Source organism: Hetaerina americana, unplaced genomic scaffold, assembly GCF_022747635.1.
Source record: "Hetaerina americana unplaced genomic scaffold, ioHetAmer1.1.p SCAF_2, whole genome shotgun sequence".
Classification (NCBI taxonomy): Eukaryota; Metazoa; Arthropoda; class Insecta; order Odonata; family Calopterygidae; genus Hetaerina; species Hetaerina americana.
This window is the reverse complement of record NW_027286763.1, coordinates 51,306,228-51,324,067: the sequence shown is the minus strand read 5'-3', so window position 1 is coordinate 51,324,067 and position 17,840 is coordinate 51,306,228. Positions and strand designations below refer to the sequence as shown.

The 17,840-nt window shown below is 36.0% G+C and overlaps 2 protein-coding genes across 2 annotated transcripts in view; both read left to right on the top strand.

The window, feature by feature from the left end:
* The first annotated feature begins 51 nt into the window (after positions 1-51).
* LOC139687630 (DENN domain-containing protein 10-like) lies at positions 52-6,794 on the top strand. Its single transcript, XM_071584870.1, has 9 exons — positions 52-164; positions 343-539; positions 614-710; positions 786-917; positions 1,093-1,196; positions 1,265-1,363; positions 4,973-5,090; positions 5,925-6,060; positions 6,485-6,794. Exons 1-9 carry the CDS (start codon positions 113-115, stop codon positions 6,618-6,620), a joined length of 1,071 nt encoding a protein of 356 aa, XP_071440971.1. The 5' UTR covers positions 52-112; the 3' UTR covers positions 6,621-6,794.
* Positions 6,795-11,914: 5,120 nt separating this feature from the next.
* The window catches only part of LOC139688093 (fibronectin type 3 and ankyrin repeat domains protein 1-like), a 23,793-nt gene continuing 17,867 nt past the window's right edge, over positions 11,915-17,840 (top strand). The window contains exons 1-2 of the mRNA XM_071585518.1: positions 11,915-12,147; positions 16,753-16,880. Of these exons, the coding sequence (XP_071441619.1) occupies positions 11,915-12,147; positions 16,753-16,880 (361 nt within the window). The remainder of the gene's footprint in view (positions 12,148-16,752; positions 16,881-17,840) is intronic.

Here is a 17,840-nt window from a genome sequence, read left to right as displayed (position 1 = left end):
TACACATATAACATATACAGAAAATGTTATAAGGATTCATTCGTTTCTGCTTCCTTTAACTCCATGGCGTTGCTTCAGCGATGAGTACGCTTAGCAGCCTGTTTCATGACAAATGAAAGGGGCAATGGCGGAACATGTGACTTTATTGTCATGTAGTGTAATTGGTAAATACTCTTTACTGTATGCTAGTTTGTACCAAATATTGAACGCAATGAAAAGACTTCGTTTCGCTTTCATTTTTATTCTGTACGGAATCTACTTATGACTTTTGCGTCAGAATATTAACAATAATGTTTACACAGTAGTGACGGTTTTAGTGATACTTAATATTTATTCCTTCAGAACGAGACAGTAATGGAGACATATTATGGACTTGGATATATCCTTCTATAACCACCGAGCAACGATCACTGCTCACCAGGAAATGCGGATTAGACGGTGATCACAGTTGGCCGCAACCATTTCTCTACGGTCGATTTCGAAATGCTTGGTACTACATCAATTCAACAGAAGTTTTTGAGTCTGACAACTTGCCTCGGGTTAGAACCGCCACTTGCATTTATCACACATTTTTTTTTATTTTTGACCATACAATGATAGATTTATTTTGTAGGTAAAACAATTCGCCCTTGCTTTGTGGGCCAAGGATTTCAATCCTGAAAAATATGAAACATTTTGTAGGATACTTAGCAAGACTTTCTGTAAAACAGGTACTTGATTTGTTTCCTTTTTTATTACTTATAAATAATATTTGCCCATGTTGAATATGCCTTTATTATTTAAAGGAAGTCCTCCAGCAATGATGCAGTTGTACCTCTCTGTGTTGACTCGAGGGAGTTGCATGACGAAAGAAAATGGAACTTTTATTGTCAAAGATTTCGAACCCAACAAGCACCTAGTAAACACCAATGTGAAGGGTTTGTGTGTACTTTTACCAGCATGGAAATCAAATTTACCTGAGGTGTCTTGAAGAACTTGTGCCTTTAGTGATGGTCATTATACTTGCAAAAAATTAAGGAGGGGAGCGAAGTCGATTTCGACGGATTTCCATGGAGGCTATTCGATTTCAGCACATTTATTTTATATTTTCAGAACTTATTAAGACCTTCGGCTTGGAGACCATTTTAATATACACAGCCCTTCTTCTAAAAAAGAGAATAATAGTGTACCACCACAGCATCGAAATCCTTTTAAAGGTCGGTTCTGTTGTTTATACTTTGAAATATTCTTAGTTGATAATTATAAAGAAGTGTAATTTTTCCAGTCACTGCGGACATTTCCTGCATTAATGTGGCATAGAAAAACCTGGGATTTACTTTTCCCTTGGATAGACCTGCATCCTGACGAAATTATCGACCTAAAGGTATGTAGTAACTGCTGATAAACACGCGAAATGTCACGACCAGGCATTTAGTCCTCGCCAGTTTAAAAAAAACAAGGCATTTTAATGAAGATGAATGAAAATTAAGAAATTTTTCACAAACGAAATAAAGTCCTAGAATAATAAACATATGGATTGGCTCCTAAGACTATTGGGTGAAAGACATGATATTTCACATTTTCTTTAAAATGTTGTCAATATTAAACCAAATTACTATCAATAACAAGAGGCAAAAAATCTCTGGCTTTAATAAGCAGGAGCCGGCATGAAATTTACGTACTTTTATTTCTCTCAAAAGGACACTTGGGCCCACAGAAGTTTGCTCTTTTAATATCCAATATTATATTGTGTACTTAAGTAGTCGGGTTTTTAACACGGTATTATAATGCAGCTTTTTGAATTGCACATCTATGCATTCAGAGATGTTTACTTGAAAATGGTCTGTAAAAAGGGAGACTAGTAATAGGTATGCACAAGAAGGACAAAGAGATGTTGCTCTATGATCTTTTCCACAAACCTTCCTCTTTCACTTCCTAAAACATGCAGACACTGAAGCATTCCTTACATTATTTCTTCCAATTAAAAAGAACCTTTAATCGCAATCCTTGCGTCAATATATACATGTTTTCATGCATGATACGAAAAATTGCCGCTTCATGCCTTTTAAGATGAAACCAGTCATAATGTATTAAATAACATTTTATAAAAGTATTGAGGCTTCTACAGTGGTGGATATATCCCTCCCAAACTTTTCTAAAAGATTTTTGGAATTATGTATTCATCCTAAAAAAGAACAGTATGTATTAATTTGAACAAATCCCAAAATTATACACATATTTAATAGGGTTATTAACAATATGTACTTTTTTCATCTAGATTTCCTTGTTGTCCATTGTGATACATCAAATTTGGTTCTTGTAGCATCATTTTGATGTTCTTGCTATTATAATTGCAACTAATTTTTATTAAATTCAATAATTAGATAGTTGCATGATGGAATTTGTGAATCAAGAATAAATCTTCACTCAAAGATGGAGCTTAGTTCACTCAAGGGAAGCGTTACCACTGCTGTTCCCCCTGCAGTATGCTTTACAGAAGAAGTGCGGTGATGTTTTGAGGTTACACAATTTCACAGCGTGCTTATCATTTGTGCCATTTCCTTTTGGGGTCAAGTCTTGAACATCTTTCATACTGATTTCTTCCATACACTCTTGTTTACATATATTTATTTCATGTTTGTCACATGCATACATGGTCTGTCCCAGAAGTAAGTAAAATAAATCTGGGAACAAATTTATTCCAGATCAAAGTATAAATTGCTAAAATTCTTTGAATAGGGCACTTGAGCATTGACCCACCAATGCCAGTTTGGTATGCTTCATGGAAAATTTTAATGGAAAACTTGTTTAGGCACCCTGTCACGGCTTCTTTGACATCATAGTGTTCCAAAATGGTTGCCTTTCAAGCTGCTTTTTATTCTTTGGAATAAAAAGGAGCTATCCAGTAATGCCACTTTGGGAAGCTGGGCCACTATAGCCACCTTGTGCTTTGCTAGGTACACGAGGGAGGCGATATGGTACTGCGTGTTGTTGTGGTGCAGCCTCCAGTTGGCAAAGATCTCCCTCCTGATGAATTGGACTCTTTTCTGCAGCCTTTCGAGGACTCCCACGTAAAAATTTCTATTCACTGTCTGTCCTCAAGGCTCCAACTCTCTGCAGATAACACCTTTTGAGTCGAAAAAGATACTACTTATTTTTGGGATAGACACTGTACATGTTAAAAATGACTGGCTGAAATTTTTGATCTTCCCTATCTTTTAAGTCTCATAAACCAAATTCATCCAAGACTTGATTGATATACCACTTCTTCCCAAAACATGCATGTATTTTTAGTTAATATTCACGCTTTTCCTATCATACTGTAGTATCATTTTTTTATGGTTAAAATGGATGAGAGTACACTTTTATGTGCTGTCACTCTGTCTAACTTAAACAAACATAATTTTTTTATATGCCTCGTGTACTACCAACAACCCTTCTTATTTATTTAGCCTTAGTCCGAAAACAGCACTTTTTGGCCCTTAAGTCAAACTATTAACAGTGATATCAATGGACACGATTACGAACACCCGAGCCCTAGGTGGATGAAAACCCACCCAGGGGTGAATCGAACACGGGACCCTAGGATTGACAGACGAGGACATTACCCCACCGCCACTGGGGCTGGCAATTGGCATTGGTACACCTTTTAATTGCTGAAGCTACCCTGTCATCATTTGCAGTCATTACGCAATGATACAAACTTACTTTCTTGTCCAGTTATTTTTTCTTTTACACCCTTTTATTGTTCTTCTAATTCTTTTAGCCGTTTTCACTCACGATTAAATTCTCCATGGCACCTTACCGAAGATATCTAGGGGCTCCTGGTAGAAAGACCCCCTCTTGCAGTTTCTCAGGCAGTTGAGTTGACTTGATGGTGTATATAAGCATGGGTGAATTTATATGTGTAATCAGTGCATGTACCTAGCCGTACATCTATCACTCACACCATTGGAAATATACACATTGAACAGCCTTGGTGACCTTATGAATCCTTATTTCTTCTTCTGTGGCTCTACAACCAATCTTTGGGTCATTCTTGCTTCAATCTATGCTTTATTTGAAACCATTCACTCAAAATCTATTGATTTACACTGACTTAATATTTTCGTGCATAGTTTTTATAGTAGTCATTGACCACTCATTCACTTCTTATTCTCTCAAAACCTTTCTCAACTTTCTCCTAAGAGTATTTACACCTTTGTATATCTTTTTCGAAATCACTTAATAAACTGTGTCTGTACATTATGCACATCTCAAGTGCATTCTTTCCTGAATGCAGATTATCAGTGCTTCTTCCATCTAGTGCAAAATTACATTGCATTACCAAGATTTTCCCCTGGGCTACCTTTCATATTCTCGCAATCAATACTGCACCCAACATCTCCCCCAATATGCTCCAAAGACAAATTGTTCTATAATTTTTACATTCATTCTTATTTCCCTTTCTGCAAAGGGAATGCTCTTGCATGCATCCAGTCAGTTGGTGCCACAAAAATTCGCAGACATGAATTGAACAATTTACATAACTGAGCCATGATAATGTGCACCATATACTTCACTTACATTTTCCCAAACCACTATTATACAAATTCTCCAAATATTCTCTATCATGTCTAACTCTGCATTCACTTCGGACAATATCACTGCTCATATTCTTTATTGCATTTATTTCTGTGCCCTTTTTACCTCTTTTCAAGGAAACTTCTTAATTCTTTCAGAGTGGATCTGTATTTTGTTGTCTCTCTGAATCCTCCATGATTAGATTACAATAAAATTTATTTTCCAAGGGTAATGCTATTACATAATTAGCACATATTGTGTGTAAGAAACTTTGTTGCAGCTTGTATTTGATTCATATTTCCATAACATTTCATCCATTCTGTGGAAATCATTGCTTAAACTTGCATTTAACTACAAGTTTTCTCAGATTTTACTCTTATGTTGTTGTGTAAGGAATGTTAAGATGAAGATAAAGCTACTTCCTTTTCAGAGTAATCAGTATTATGTTGCTGGCTGCAGGGATGCAGGTGTCTGTTCAAGGAAAGATATTTATGACATTCTTATCAACCTTCCAGCTAAAGAGATTAACATTGCTCCACATGCTAAAGGTACAGGAATATTTTTCTCATGTAAAAAATTATCAGTCAATTTACTGCCAGGTTATCAATGTGTTCTCTATTTCTTTGATGTTGGTAAAAATATTTTGCATCGATATTTTCCTTCAGAGTTTCTTCCATGAAACTACATGCACACTTTTGTGTTTAACTCTTGTAATACTAAGCATACCATCAAATATATACTGGGGGCATAAATTTTCTCTACATTTTTTGTAATAACTCATGATTTCATTTAGTAAAATTCACCCTCATGCATTGTCTAGTGAAATATTTGGGACCAGATTTGTGGATAAATATTCAATTGCAAGTTATCAAATTATGAAAAATTATTGGTTTGATACTGTATTACCTCAATATCTTCTAAAGGAAGCTATTTTTCTGTCTGAAAGGAAAGAAATATGATGAATCATAAGTGTAGTAGACTTCTATCATATTTGCATTGTAGCCCCGAGGCCCCGCCACAAAAGTAGTCTTGCTCCCTTCATTCAATAAGAAAAATTGCTAAAACTTCTGAGACAAATTTACTGTCAGCAGATTTTTTTGTATTTAAAATAGGTGCATTGTCTATATTTTAGTATCGAGGGTCCATTCAAGTGATTCATTGCTATATTATAATACAATTTCTCGAGCCTAGATCTAAATGATTCCAAAATTTAAAAGTTGTTTTCTAAAAATTTAGTTGAAAATGTTGTGCTAGTAAAAGTGAAAAATGGCCTTGGTGATTAGAGTCTTATGTATTCTATTTTGTGACTCTTAATGATTTTTCTCTAAATTGCACAGTTGTTTGAATATTTATAATAATATAAGAACATTATTTTTTTTCAGAAAGCATGGTAATGACCAAAACTCATAAAGAGATAGCTCTTTTTATGATGCAACTTTCGGAAAATACATCCATTTCTGAACAGCAAGTCGTCAGAGAAATAGCTGGGAAGACAGGAGATCTATTAGCACATTTAAAGTAAATGATATACCATTATTTTTTTTTCCTTTTTTGGGCTTTAATTCATTAAATGTATTGTCCCAAAGAATGTTCAAAGATTGTACACAATGACATACTGTCCCTAGGCCCAGAGAAATTCTTCCGGTTTACCTAAATTGTTACACCATTTCATGTAGTTTTCCCTTTCTTTACTTTTATTAGACAACAGAATGAATGGACTGAGATTATAAAAAATTGAGTGAAAATACCTGTAAAGTCGGAATTGATAATGAAGAGTTGCAAGGAACGATTGCTCATAATAGATTCATACCATTCATTATACCCATTACATCTAGTGATATACAAATGTAATTTTGCTCACTAACCCTGGAATATATACTGGGGCACTTCTTTCGTTATTATTATTTAGTTTTAATGTAAATTATTCACTGTGATTTTCTAGGTCTCTGGCAACTGTGAGCACAAGTGATGGGAAACCAATGGTTTGCATAGAAACCTTGAGGGAAAAAAATCTTCCACCAGCTTTGGAAAATTTTCTCTTCAACCTTGCTATAGCCGAAAACATGATGATGCTGTAGATCTCTTTGTTGATCCAAATATATTTATATAATTATTTGTTACTCAAAGTACTTTGATCATTCCATTGCTTGTTTACACAGATTTTATATGGCAATGTTAAATGGAAGGCTCATGATTACTCAATTATGAATTAATGTTACAACTTATGTCCCCAATATTTTTTGTCATGTTAATAAAGCTATTTTGTAAGAATTTTATTTGTTGTTTACTAAGTAACGTAGTGAAATTGAAGAGAGCTTCATGATTGAGCTGTGACATCAGATTTTGCCGGTTCTCTATGGCACAGAGGCACATATTCATAAAGTTCCTCTGAAATTATTTACTTATGACTGTAAACTGCGTGTCGTCCTCAAAAGCAGTTTGTGGAGTGCACCAAATCTGGAAGTTAACTTCACACCTCGGCAATTGGTTATATAAATTACAGATTCAGGTGTGAAGTGGTGGAACTAATCTACATCTACGTAATACCCCGCGAGCCGCCGCAAGGGCGTGTGGCGGGGGTGTTAGGTCACCAACCGTAAAAAGGAAAAATACCACATGCAAAAAAACAACACGGAAAATTACACCCACAGCTGCGCACACACTCATGCAAAAATCCCTTCATCCAATACTCATGCAAACACATACCGCAAAACAACTAAAAAACTGCACCCCATGATGCAGCACGAAAGCCATCCTACAACACGGAAGCCAGGACAAAACAAGCAAGAAATTGAAACACCACATGAAAATGCACCACGAAACACTCTACCCCCCAAAGAGTCTGTAAAAGGCAGGGAATGCGACCCAACGTTGCAGGTAGCGGGAATTTCCCCCCGCGGAGAGGGACAAGGGATTGAAAGGGAAACTTAAAAACAGATGAACAGAACACGAATGAGGTCATTCGGAAAGAATGGGTATAATAACAAAACACATAAGGTTAGTGGAAGAGCATGCATTTAAATACAACTAATTATTTTTTAGACGCTGAGGGTGGTAAGTGGAATTTTTGCTGTCTATAACCCTGCAGTTGCTATCCCGTATTGTCCGTGGGAAGAAGGAGTCCTTGAGTCGGCTAGTTCTGGCATCTATTTCCCGAATTTTATAGGCATGATCCAAGCGACATGTATTCCACAATAACAGAGATGAAAACTCCTGTGATTTTCATCTCTGTAATGATGGGCCTCTGTCTTGCGCTGCACAAAGGCATATAATGGATTCGTGAAGGAAGCCTAAATGAGATATTGAAATTACATTCCCAAAATTTTTAATTTTCATAATCAATGGAATCTATGAATAAAATGGTACCTTATTTGTCTTAACTGTATTTAAATTAAAATCTAATGTAGGGCTGGGAAAATGCTTTTTAATTTTATAAGTCCCAGGGATTTTTTAGAATTAATACCAATTTAGATGCCATGTGGTATTCATATCAGAGGTCTTCTTATATCAAGTCCTTTCTTCATTTCCTCCCACCAAGTCCGTGGTGATCTTTGTGTCCATCCTTCTTTTTGACTATCCTTGAATCCAGGACAATTATATACAGTTTAAATAAAATGTATAATAAATTGTAAAACTGTGCCAGACAGTAAGAGTAGAAGGGGAATGGAAATTAGGATAACCACGGACTTTGTGAGTTAGAATGAAGGAAGGACTAAAGTGACTAAGTTATAAGATCATCACGGACCAACTGGTGGCACAAAGACCACTCAATTGTAAACGTTAGCATGCAATTGTTAAAATTAGAGCTGTATATTTCTTAGTTCTTCTTTTTACAATTAATAATGTAATATATTTAAAGGAACGCAACAAGCAAGGTAGGAAGAAGCATAGTTAACATCGAGCAGGTTACGGATAGAGTATTATTTGTGTGCATTGAATTTGAGAAATGCTTTACTTCTGAAAGGTTTCATCCAAAACCTGAGCAATTACTTCACAGAGTACTTCTTCAAGTTTCTTTGACTCTATGGGACAACCAATGCACCTTCTTTACCTTTTAAACTTACCCAAAGGATAAAGTGAGCAGTAAGTCTTAGTGAACATGGAGGCAAGGTCATGGAAACAAGAATTCACCCCTGTGAAATACTGAAGAAACGTATACCAAAGTGCAGCCATGCCTATTCTTACCATGTGGGTGGGTCCCTGGTATCGCTTCAGCGCACATACTATATGTCACAATAACTTAGAAACACATTTGGAAACTTTCAAATGGTATTACTATTTTTGGCGTACAAGGTATATCGCTTGGAAAATAGAAAAAAATATGCTTTATGAAATACCTATTGCATATGCTTGGATAGAGTAAAATCACTCATGCCGGATAGGTTGATTGTAACAATCCAGACGAAAAGTAGTTCATGTAGTGCCTGTTCCTCAAGGAAAATATAAAATAATTAAAATTGTTTAGGTCGTGATAAAAATTCATCTTTTTGTCTATCACAGAATAAACCAACCAACTGGGTTGCAGGGAGTATTATTCTACCACCTTTTGTCAGCCAGCTCCAAAATGAGTGGTTTTTCTTCATGAGAAATAGCCACGGGATAGAGGGAGAGTGAGTAATAAGTATGGGAAGTGCCTTCCCATCATCTTCATTACTCAAGCCATTAGATCAAGTGGGCAATTTTCTCTGTTTGGTGAAACAAGATTCTACATATACTTCCTTTTATTGCAAAGACTTCAACATTCAGGTGAGAGATTGCACTTCGAATTAGAGTATAGTTTATCTATAAAAGAAAATGTGGGAAACTAGATAAAACAGGACCTTAATGCCATTAGTCATTTAGATAGAGGTGACATGGGAAAAGAACTGACTGAAGAATTGCGGGTTGGAGTACAAACAGATATTCACTAGCAAAAAATCAAACATTGTGTTCACTTGCATGAGTTAGAAATGAACACTGAAATGGATACAAATTTAAAAAGTCGACTCACAGAAATCTAGAAGCAAAGCTGCCCCACTGGTTTAACCAAAAAGTAATCTGAAGTAATTCCATATGTAGTCCTATTTGGCAGTTGATCCAACTTCGTGAGGATCCCATATATTAGCAGCATATTGATATACTTGCAGAAATGGAGGAAGTCAAACATAATAATGAGCAAATAATAACACTTTTCTACTAGACAATAATTAATACATGACTGCTCTCAATGTACTGCATCATCTTCAGGTACCTTACCTGAAGATGACGTACTACATCAAAAGTGGTCATATAATAAATCAATATCTAGTGAAAAAGAGTTATAATTTGAAAATTAAAATTAAATTGTAAAAAGAATTTACATTTTGCCATACCGCATGGTTTATTTCAGAATTCTGTATATATGTGCAACATTGCAAGGAAATTGTAAAACAAATTAGGAAAACAAATAGATGAGATATAGTTAAAATAGGTATGTTTTCAAAGAAGTTGAAACAACTTCTTATTTTACTATTTCACATTACTATTTTAGAGATGGATGACCAAAATATAACATATCACATAAATATAATATAATACAAATTTGAAGGGACTAGGATTTCTGAACATACTCTTCACTTAAATAATAGGTTGTACCCTGTCATACAAATCCCATTTTGCTTGATTGACAGGAATTCATCTGTAAATGAATGATTTTTGAATTGAAATGGTGATCCCCAACTTAGCTTAACATGCATGTTATGTGAATGCTCAATAATTATCATTTTTCTGCATATTCCAAATTTCTTGTACAAATGCATGTAATGTTAGTCCATTTATGAAAACACGAGAGCGGCCAATGGACACAAAAATTGTGAGAATCTGCCAAATACTTTGACAATAAAGTGTCAAAACAAATAATGGAATGAAGTGTAATGTTACCGACAGTGATCTAGGAGTAATGACAAAAAAGTCATTGGTATACAGGGTTCGTCCGGAAAATAAGTGTACTGAGCTCAGGAAAAAAAATTTATTACACTTTATCATATCTTAAGCTAATATTCCTCAAAATAGGACCCTTGTGAGTCGATACACTTGTTCCAGTGGCGTTCCCATTCCTGGAACGCTCCCGCGAAGGCATCATCGGGAACCTCTCGAAGACTCGTCGTCGACCTCTTCTCTGCCCTCCACGAACATCTTGTGCCACTGAAAGATCATGTTTCTGGACATGGCTGACTCCCCGTAAGCCTGGTTAATCATACCGACAGTTTCGGTAGACGATTTCCCAAGCTTTACCGCAAATTTGATGGAATAACGCTGCTCCAAAAACTTCGGCATCGCGTTCCGTGACGTGGGTCGAAGCGTGGAGGTTCGCGTTAACAGAGCTCCTCACTACACCACAGCTCAGAGCCGACTGCCTTTTTCAGCGTCGCTTGCCAACATATCCCCCTCCAATCGCAGCCCGTCAGAGCGGCGCTGGGTGCGCCTGGAGTGGCGCGCCCAGCCCAGGAGTCAGTACACTTATTTTCCGGACGAACCCTGTATTTCAGAACTTACTTCCATTTTCATGGCAATCATAACTAGTGAAGGATCTCCAGTTTTCACAATATCTCCATCAGAAACCATAACACAAGGCATTGAAGCCATAGCACTTCCTGAGCTGGTGCTAGATGAATCTCCACTTAGCTCAACCGGGAAAGATGAAGAGGATCCTCTGTATCCTTTGACAGTAGAGCTGTTCTTTTCACCCTTCAACCTCACTCGATATGTCATTTTCCTATCTACTTGCCTTTCTGTCTGCAAAGTTGAGACAGCTTATAGCTGAGAGACCTCAACTGCTCTGGTCCAGAGCATTTAAGGGCTCTTAGTTGCAAGGCAACCTTTCTCCTTTTTACACCCCATTTGTCCGCCTCACCCTCCTTTAAGAGAAGAGCTAGATTCCACCGAATCGGTGACATCACAAATTAAGTTCTCTACTGCCTTAGAATCAGAGGGTGATGGTCATAAGGCAGCAGAGAACTTAATTTGTGACGTCAAGAAATTCATAGATTATGAGGGTTACCAGCTGCAACTGATTTTAATTTCTGATGAGACGGGTCTCTTGAAGAAAAAGCTGAGGCGTACCTATGTACATAACAGTAGTGGAGAACACAGTAAATAATAGAATAATTATTCCATTTCTTTTTTATTTTTACAAATAGATTTTGCATTCTAGGTTGGTTAAATGTGTGATAGAAGAAAAGATGATGATTCATGATACTAAGCAATTCTTCTATAATCTTCTTTGAATATAACTTAGACATAATTTTTTTGGTGTTGAATGCATTATCTTTAATATTATTTTTCATCAACTTATATGGGAAAATACTTTTCTTAAAAAGAGTTTTGCTTTACAAGAAATATTCCAGAATGAATTATGCTCATTGTGCAAGTTTCCACTGTGGTGAGGACATTGGAAAAAGAATTACATCAAAAGAAGAAACTTTCCCCAGAATGGAAGGAGTTGGTGACAGGGTCATTGAGTTATGTTGAAAAGAAGAATGTTATGAAAAGATTAGTGCAAATTTTGATTTGGAATATGGTATTGAATTGTGCAGAAAAAGGGTCTTTGAAGCAATATGATAAGCTTAGAATGGAGGCTTTTGAGATGTAAGCATGGAGAAGGACTGAAGACTCACAATGAATGAGAAGGAATACAAACAAAGAGGTACTTGGCATGGTGGAGGAGGAGAGAGGATTTTTGGGACAAATTCAAAGAAGGCAGGAAAGGTGAATGCAGAGAAGATAGAATATTAAAGACTGTGATGGTGGGAAGAGCATTACACAGTTGAGATACAGGAAGGAAGATGCTATACATGTCCGAAGGAATAAATTGAGGGATATCAATGAGCAAAGTAAGGTAATTATAGTAGGTCGATGTGTTATAGTGTCCTATAAGAAGAAGCTAAGAAACATTCTTATCTTCAGTCTGCACCCATCTAAAGCCTACCTTTGTTGGTAGAATAATAATAATTATTATGAAATTTATCCAATTATAAGATTGTATTTTGGGCAACATTTCAGTGAACATGAAAGAAGGGTGAGTATAAATTTAAAGCTTGTTTTTTCTAAAGCAGCACAAGCAGTGGATTACTATGGTAAATACTCATGCATGGGTAGACCTGTAAATACTAAATTTCATTGAAAAAATGAAGGGTCTACAAATACTCAAGAGAGGTATTTATAATAAGTTGAAAAAAATGTTATTTGAAATGTGAATTAAAGTGTTTTGTGTTCAATGAAGTGCCCTGAATCCTAAAGGATCAATGAAATGAAAAGTAAAGTTAAAAAATGTTATTGGTGTATTTGAGAACTCAATTCCATTTTCATGGCCATCATGATTGATGAAGCATCTCCATCTTTTATGATATCTTCATCAAAAACCAGAACTTTCTCCACAACACCAGCCAAGAATTGGAGCCACATTAATTCCTGAGCATACCAAATGAATCTCCACTTGGCTCCTCCAGGAATGGAAATTCCAGGGACAGTTTATGGCTTTGTTCGTGCAAAGAAATATGTGTGTTTGATATTATAACAATTGAAAGAGCAGTGCCACATCAAAATTTTTGTTTGGTACACTGTACATGATATCTAATAGCATAGCCAAAAATTATAAAAAATACACTTTGAGAGGTAAAAATTGCACTGATCCCTTAATGATAATTTTATGGTAGAAATGTTTTAAAATGGCATTAGGCACAAATTCATAATAAAGGAAAAGAGTTCCGTAAAAGAACAAGAATTTTTAAAGTAAAATTACCCACATAATCTACTTTGACAGCAATCTAGCTCGTTTGCAGATATTTGATTGAATATAAGATAGATGTTTATGGATATTCTTACCCCCTCCTCGGCGCATAAATTATAATTATTGTTAACTTTTAATGGAAATTATATAACCGTAAACAAAATAACAGGCTAAAGATAGGCAGGACACCAAAACTCTGCACGATTGTGACGGCTAATGTAGGGATTTGGTAATCCAAGAACAAACATTTGGGAGATATGCAAAATTCTTCCGCTGAATCGCACATAATTGCTTTTATATAATTACTCCTAACATTCAGAAAGTAATCTCACAAGTCCCTTACGTGGCTCACAACTTCAGAAAAAAATGACGAATCGACGTAATAGGTGCTCCGGTCATTTATTTCGCGAGTTAAGGGCCTTGGGCGGGGAAACTCATTTTCTACCGGGGGGAATCATTTCTTTGTCAAACCTCGGGAGAAAACAAGTTACAGTCATGGGACCCAACTTAAAGCTTGTTGGACTTCCCTTGAAGTTCTTCCCAAGTAAACAAACTTCCCAAACGTTTAATTTACTAATCGAGAAATTTCCGAATGCAGCTAATTTTTTGGTGCTGGAAAATATGAACAGGAGTTTGTGGAATGAAGGCTTCGCGGGGAAATAGGGCGGGTTTATTGATCAAACTTTTCGGATCTAGTCTGCCGCAATGAAACCCGTGCGTCCGGCTCTCCGAGCTTCTGCCCTCAACTCGGTCATGTTAGAGTGGGAGCCAGTAGACAAATATACATCAGAACCCAATGAGCTAGAAAATACGGAGCAGAGGCATGTTTACTGTGTTCAATATTGCGCAGGTGGCGATACGAAGAATTGGGTGACAAGTTATCGGCAAGTCGTTAATAATTTTTGGCCCGTCGCATGGCTCATTTTAGGAATCTCAAATGCAGAATCAATGTTAATTATTTTATTATTAGGTAATATACCGATAAAGGCAGGCTTTGGATGGATACATCCACCAAATGAATATTTTGTTTCTCCAAAAAAAACACAACATCCTACTCTGCAATAGGCCCCTCTTCTTCTCTGTATACATACTTACTTCCTCCCTTCCAATATCCCTATCCTATTCCTTCCATTTCCTCGTTTGCCTAACATTCTCCCCTCTATCACAATCTTCAACATCCCACTGCCGATCAATATGCTTTTTAACTATTTTTCCTGCCTCCTTATGATTTCTCCCAACAATCCCCTCTCCTCCCCCACCATGTCCAGCACTTCATTTTTTCCTTTCTGTCCACTTCACCTTCTCCACATCCACGTTTATCAAAAGCCTCCAATCTACATCCATCATCCTGCTTCCGTGACCATATTTCTGTGCCGTGCATAACTACGCTCCATATTAAAGTCTGAGTTTTCTTAATATCCTTACCCAACGTCCTTGTCATCAATTCTCCCCTTCTTGTGAAAGCCTCTTTGCCCAGCTCAATTATTCTCCTCGCGTCCCTAATACATTGACCCTTTTTGGTCCAAAACACTTCTGTGATACCTTAACTGTTCCACCTGCTCTAGTTTTTGCCCACCTATTATAATGTTAAGCTGAGCCTTTCTCTTTCTGGAAAACCGCAAAAGCTTTGTTTTATTTACATTAGTTCTCATCCCATATCTATCGCACTGAATTTCTAATTCACTCTGCAATGCTTGCAATCCCTAGGTTGACTGACAAACTAGAGCTTGATTATTAAGAACCTGGATCCTTTGATGGCTGACTGAGTGCTTTAGCCAGTAAGGCTACCAAGGCATTTTTTTATGCTCCTGTAAAACTCTTTCTATTCTCCAGATGTCAATTCCTTATTCTAATACATACATAGCCTCCTACATCATTCCCATTGTTTCTTTCCCTGACCACTGCATTCCAATTCCCCTATCACTATAGTGTTTTCTTCTAGGATGACCTGAAATCATTGTCTCTAGTTGATTATATATATTGTATACTTATTCCACCCTATAATTTTTTATTAGAATGTTAACCTGAATGAAAACTTAGTTAATTGACCCTGCTTTTCTCTCTACTAATAACTGTCTCACTACCTTTTTGCTTAACACTGCTGTCAACCCACACTGAATGTTGTCCCCTTCACTGTACTTGAATTTCATAAAAACTCTCACTCCAATAATCACCTCTATTTTCCATCTCACCATGCACAGCCCTGACATATCTACATTTCTCCATCGCCTACTTGACGTTTTCTAACTCCCTGGTCCTTAATATCATCCTATTATAGCAAATCCCTCTTTTACAGCAACAATTCTATTTTGTATCTTCTTTACACTGATTTCAATTAGTTTGGCTGTGCCAGGATTTCATTTGATGTTTTGCCTTGCCTCCTCCCTGTTGAGCATGACACCCAGCCTAGTGGGCTGTATCCTGTAGTCGCACAAACTTGTTTTCACATTTGTATTAATCATAAATCATTGGATAAATAAGTGAGGTAGCTTTGCATTGCCTTCCTGAATAGTGTTTTTAATGTGGCAACATCACTTGATCAATAGCCACATTGAGGGAGAGGTACTGCATGGATTACCTTTCATCTGGTTCACATTCTTCAATATCTCTGGCATGCTCGTATGTGACCCAACTAGAAGCAATTTCTTTGCTTCCACCTAGATAGCTCTAATTATTAACAGAAATTGCAAGTTATTTTATCACCAAAGATTGTAGTTCATAGGGAGAGCAATTAGAAATGGCACTACTAGACATTAGAGCTCTAAAACATATAATGGCATACAATAAAATGCAAATGTAGGCAAGTTAACATAATAAATTTCCTTGAAGTTACACTATGGAAAAATGGACAAGAGAAAGTTCCTTCTATGTACTACCATGAAAATAATATCATAAAATGTTTTGGCTGTTTATTTATGCATCAGGGGCCTAAAATAAGAAATAGTTGGGGTGTCAACTTTCCAGCAGTATTCAAGAATGATTTATTTTTAAATAAAGTGTTAAGTGTGTTGTGACTGAAAAGCATGACGAAACATCATCATTGAAGGACTAAGATAGTACCTACAGCACATTTATTTAGTCTTTACAATCAAAACATATTTTTCAACACCCACACTTCACGGAAGAACTTGTATGCCAAATTATACACATGATGATGATGATGATTATACACATGATGACTTTGGAAGATGCATCTTCAAAGTAAAAATAAATAGAGGGTAACATCATTGCTTCTCCTCCCTTATTAAGTAATTCTATGGATAGATTATAATTAATTATACCGAATCAGGCCTTGAAAAACTATTTGCAATCCATAAATTTTCTTTTCTGGTTTTCAGAGGGAATTCTAGTATTTCATTCACTCAGACTTTTATTATGTGAAAGAGGGAACTTTTTATTTATATTAGAACTTTAAGAATGAGCACCTTTTTATGTATAATAAAATAAACTTTCTCTCATTTTAGAGGGTACAAAACTTCTCATGAAGTTAAAGGCCTTGAACCTGGAAACTACTATAACTTTAGGGTTGGTGTCTCCTGTTCTGAGAAGGATAAAGTGACATGGAGTGGTTTACTAATTGGCACAACTAAAGGTTAGTTTAATTATTTGACTTGATGGAACTGAAGAGTAAGTCTATTATGGCATAATTTCACACAACCTAATTATTGCATAAATGATCTTCCAAGTTTGTACAATGGTAGACATTCTTGCATGGGTTATGCCTTCTTTTAAGATCAATATAACATAAATTTTCAAGTCAAATAATAACTTTCCCACGTTGATTATAAGTATTATTGCAATGCTATATGAAGTTCACTGATTGATTTCAGTTGGATTCACTGGAGTTCAAAATGTCATTACTAATTAATAACCGATTGATATTTTCATGAACTGTTAAACTGCAAAAAATAAAGAAAAAATTTAACATTCAAGTAATCATTTTGAAGTCTTGTGTGATATTAATATTTTGAAGGGCATACTTAAATGTTGAATGCACTTTGAATTTTCCTGCATATTTTTGGTACGAAGTAAATATTTTGATTCATGTGCAAGTTAATCTAGAAACTTACCAATTAAGAACTGACTTCTATAACTACGCCATAAGATATAAAGCAAATCTAAATACTACTTATAGTAGATTGTCTCATTTCATGATGTGAACATTTTACTATATTATTATTATCATTTTGAATGCTCTTGTATACATTGTTCAAAGAGAATTTCCAGCTCAGATAAGAGCGGATTGTTCCCAATATTCAATAATAGTCTCGTATGATGTATGATTAATCCCTGTAATGAGGTTCTCAAAGCAGAAGAAAGATGTAGGAGAGGGTATTCCAGACAACAGCTGAACACGAGGTATATTATTTTGGGACAGATGCCAACATATAATAAACCTGTCCACATATTGCATTGCAGATTGAATTTTGACTGACTAAAATGATGAATTTCTTGAAGTCCATGCTGCATAGGTGATTCACGATGATTGCAAGGTCATTCAGAATGGCTTAGCAATACATTGTAGTTCATGCTTAAAATAATTAATTAATAA

What these genes read in the sequence shown, in the direction of transcription:
- LOC139687630 (XM_071584870.1), top strand. Translation starts at nt 113, where the DNA reads ATGAAAGGGGCAATGGCGGAACATGTGACTTTATTGTCATGTAGTGTA. An exon ending in CAAGACTTTCTGTAAAACAG is followed by an intron (nt 711 to 785) that starts GTACTTGATTTG and finishes TATTATTTAAAG; the next exon opens with GAAGTCCTCCAGCAATGATG. An exon ending in GCATCGAAATCCTTTTAAAG is followed by an intron (nt 1,197 to 1,264) that starts GTCGGTTCTGTT and finishes TAATTTTTCCAG; the next exon opens with TCACTGCGGACATTTCCTGC.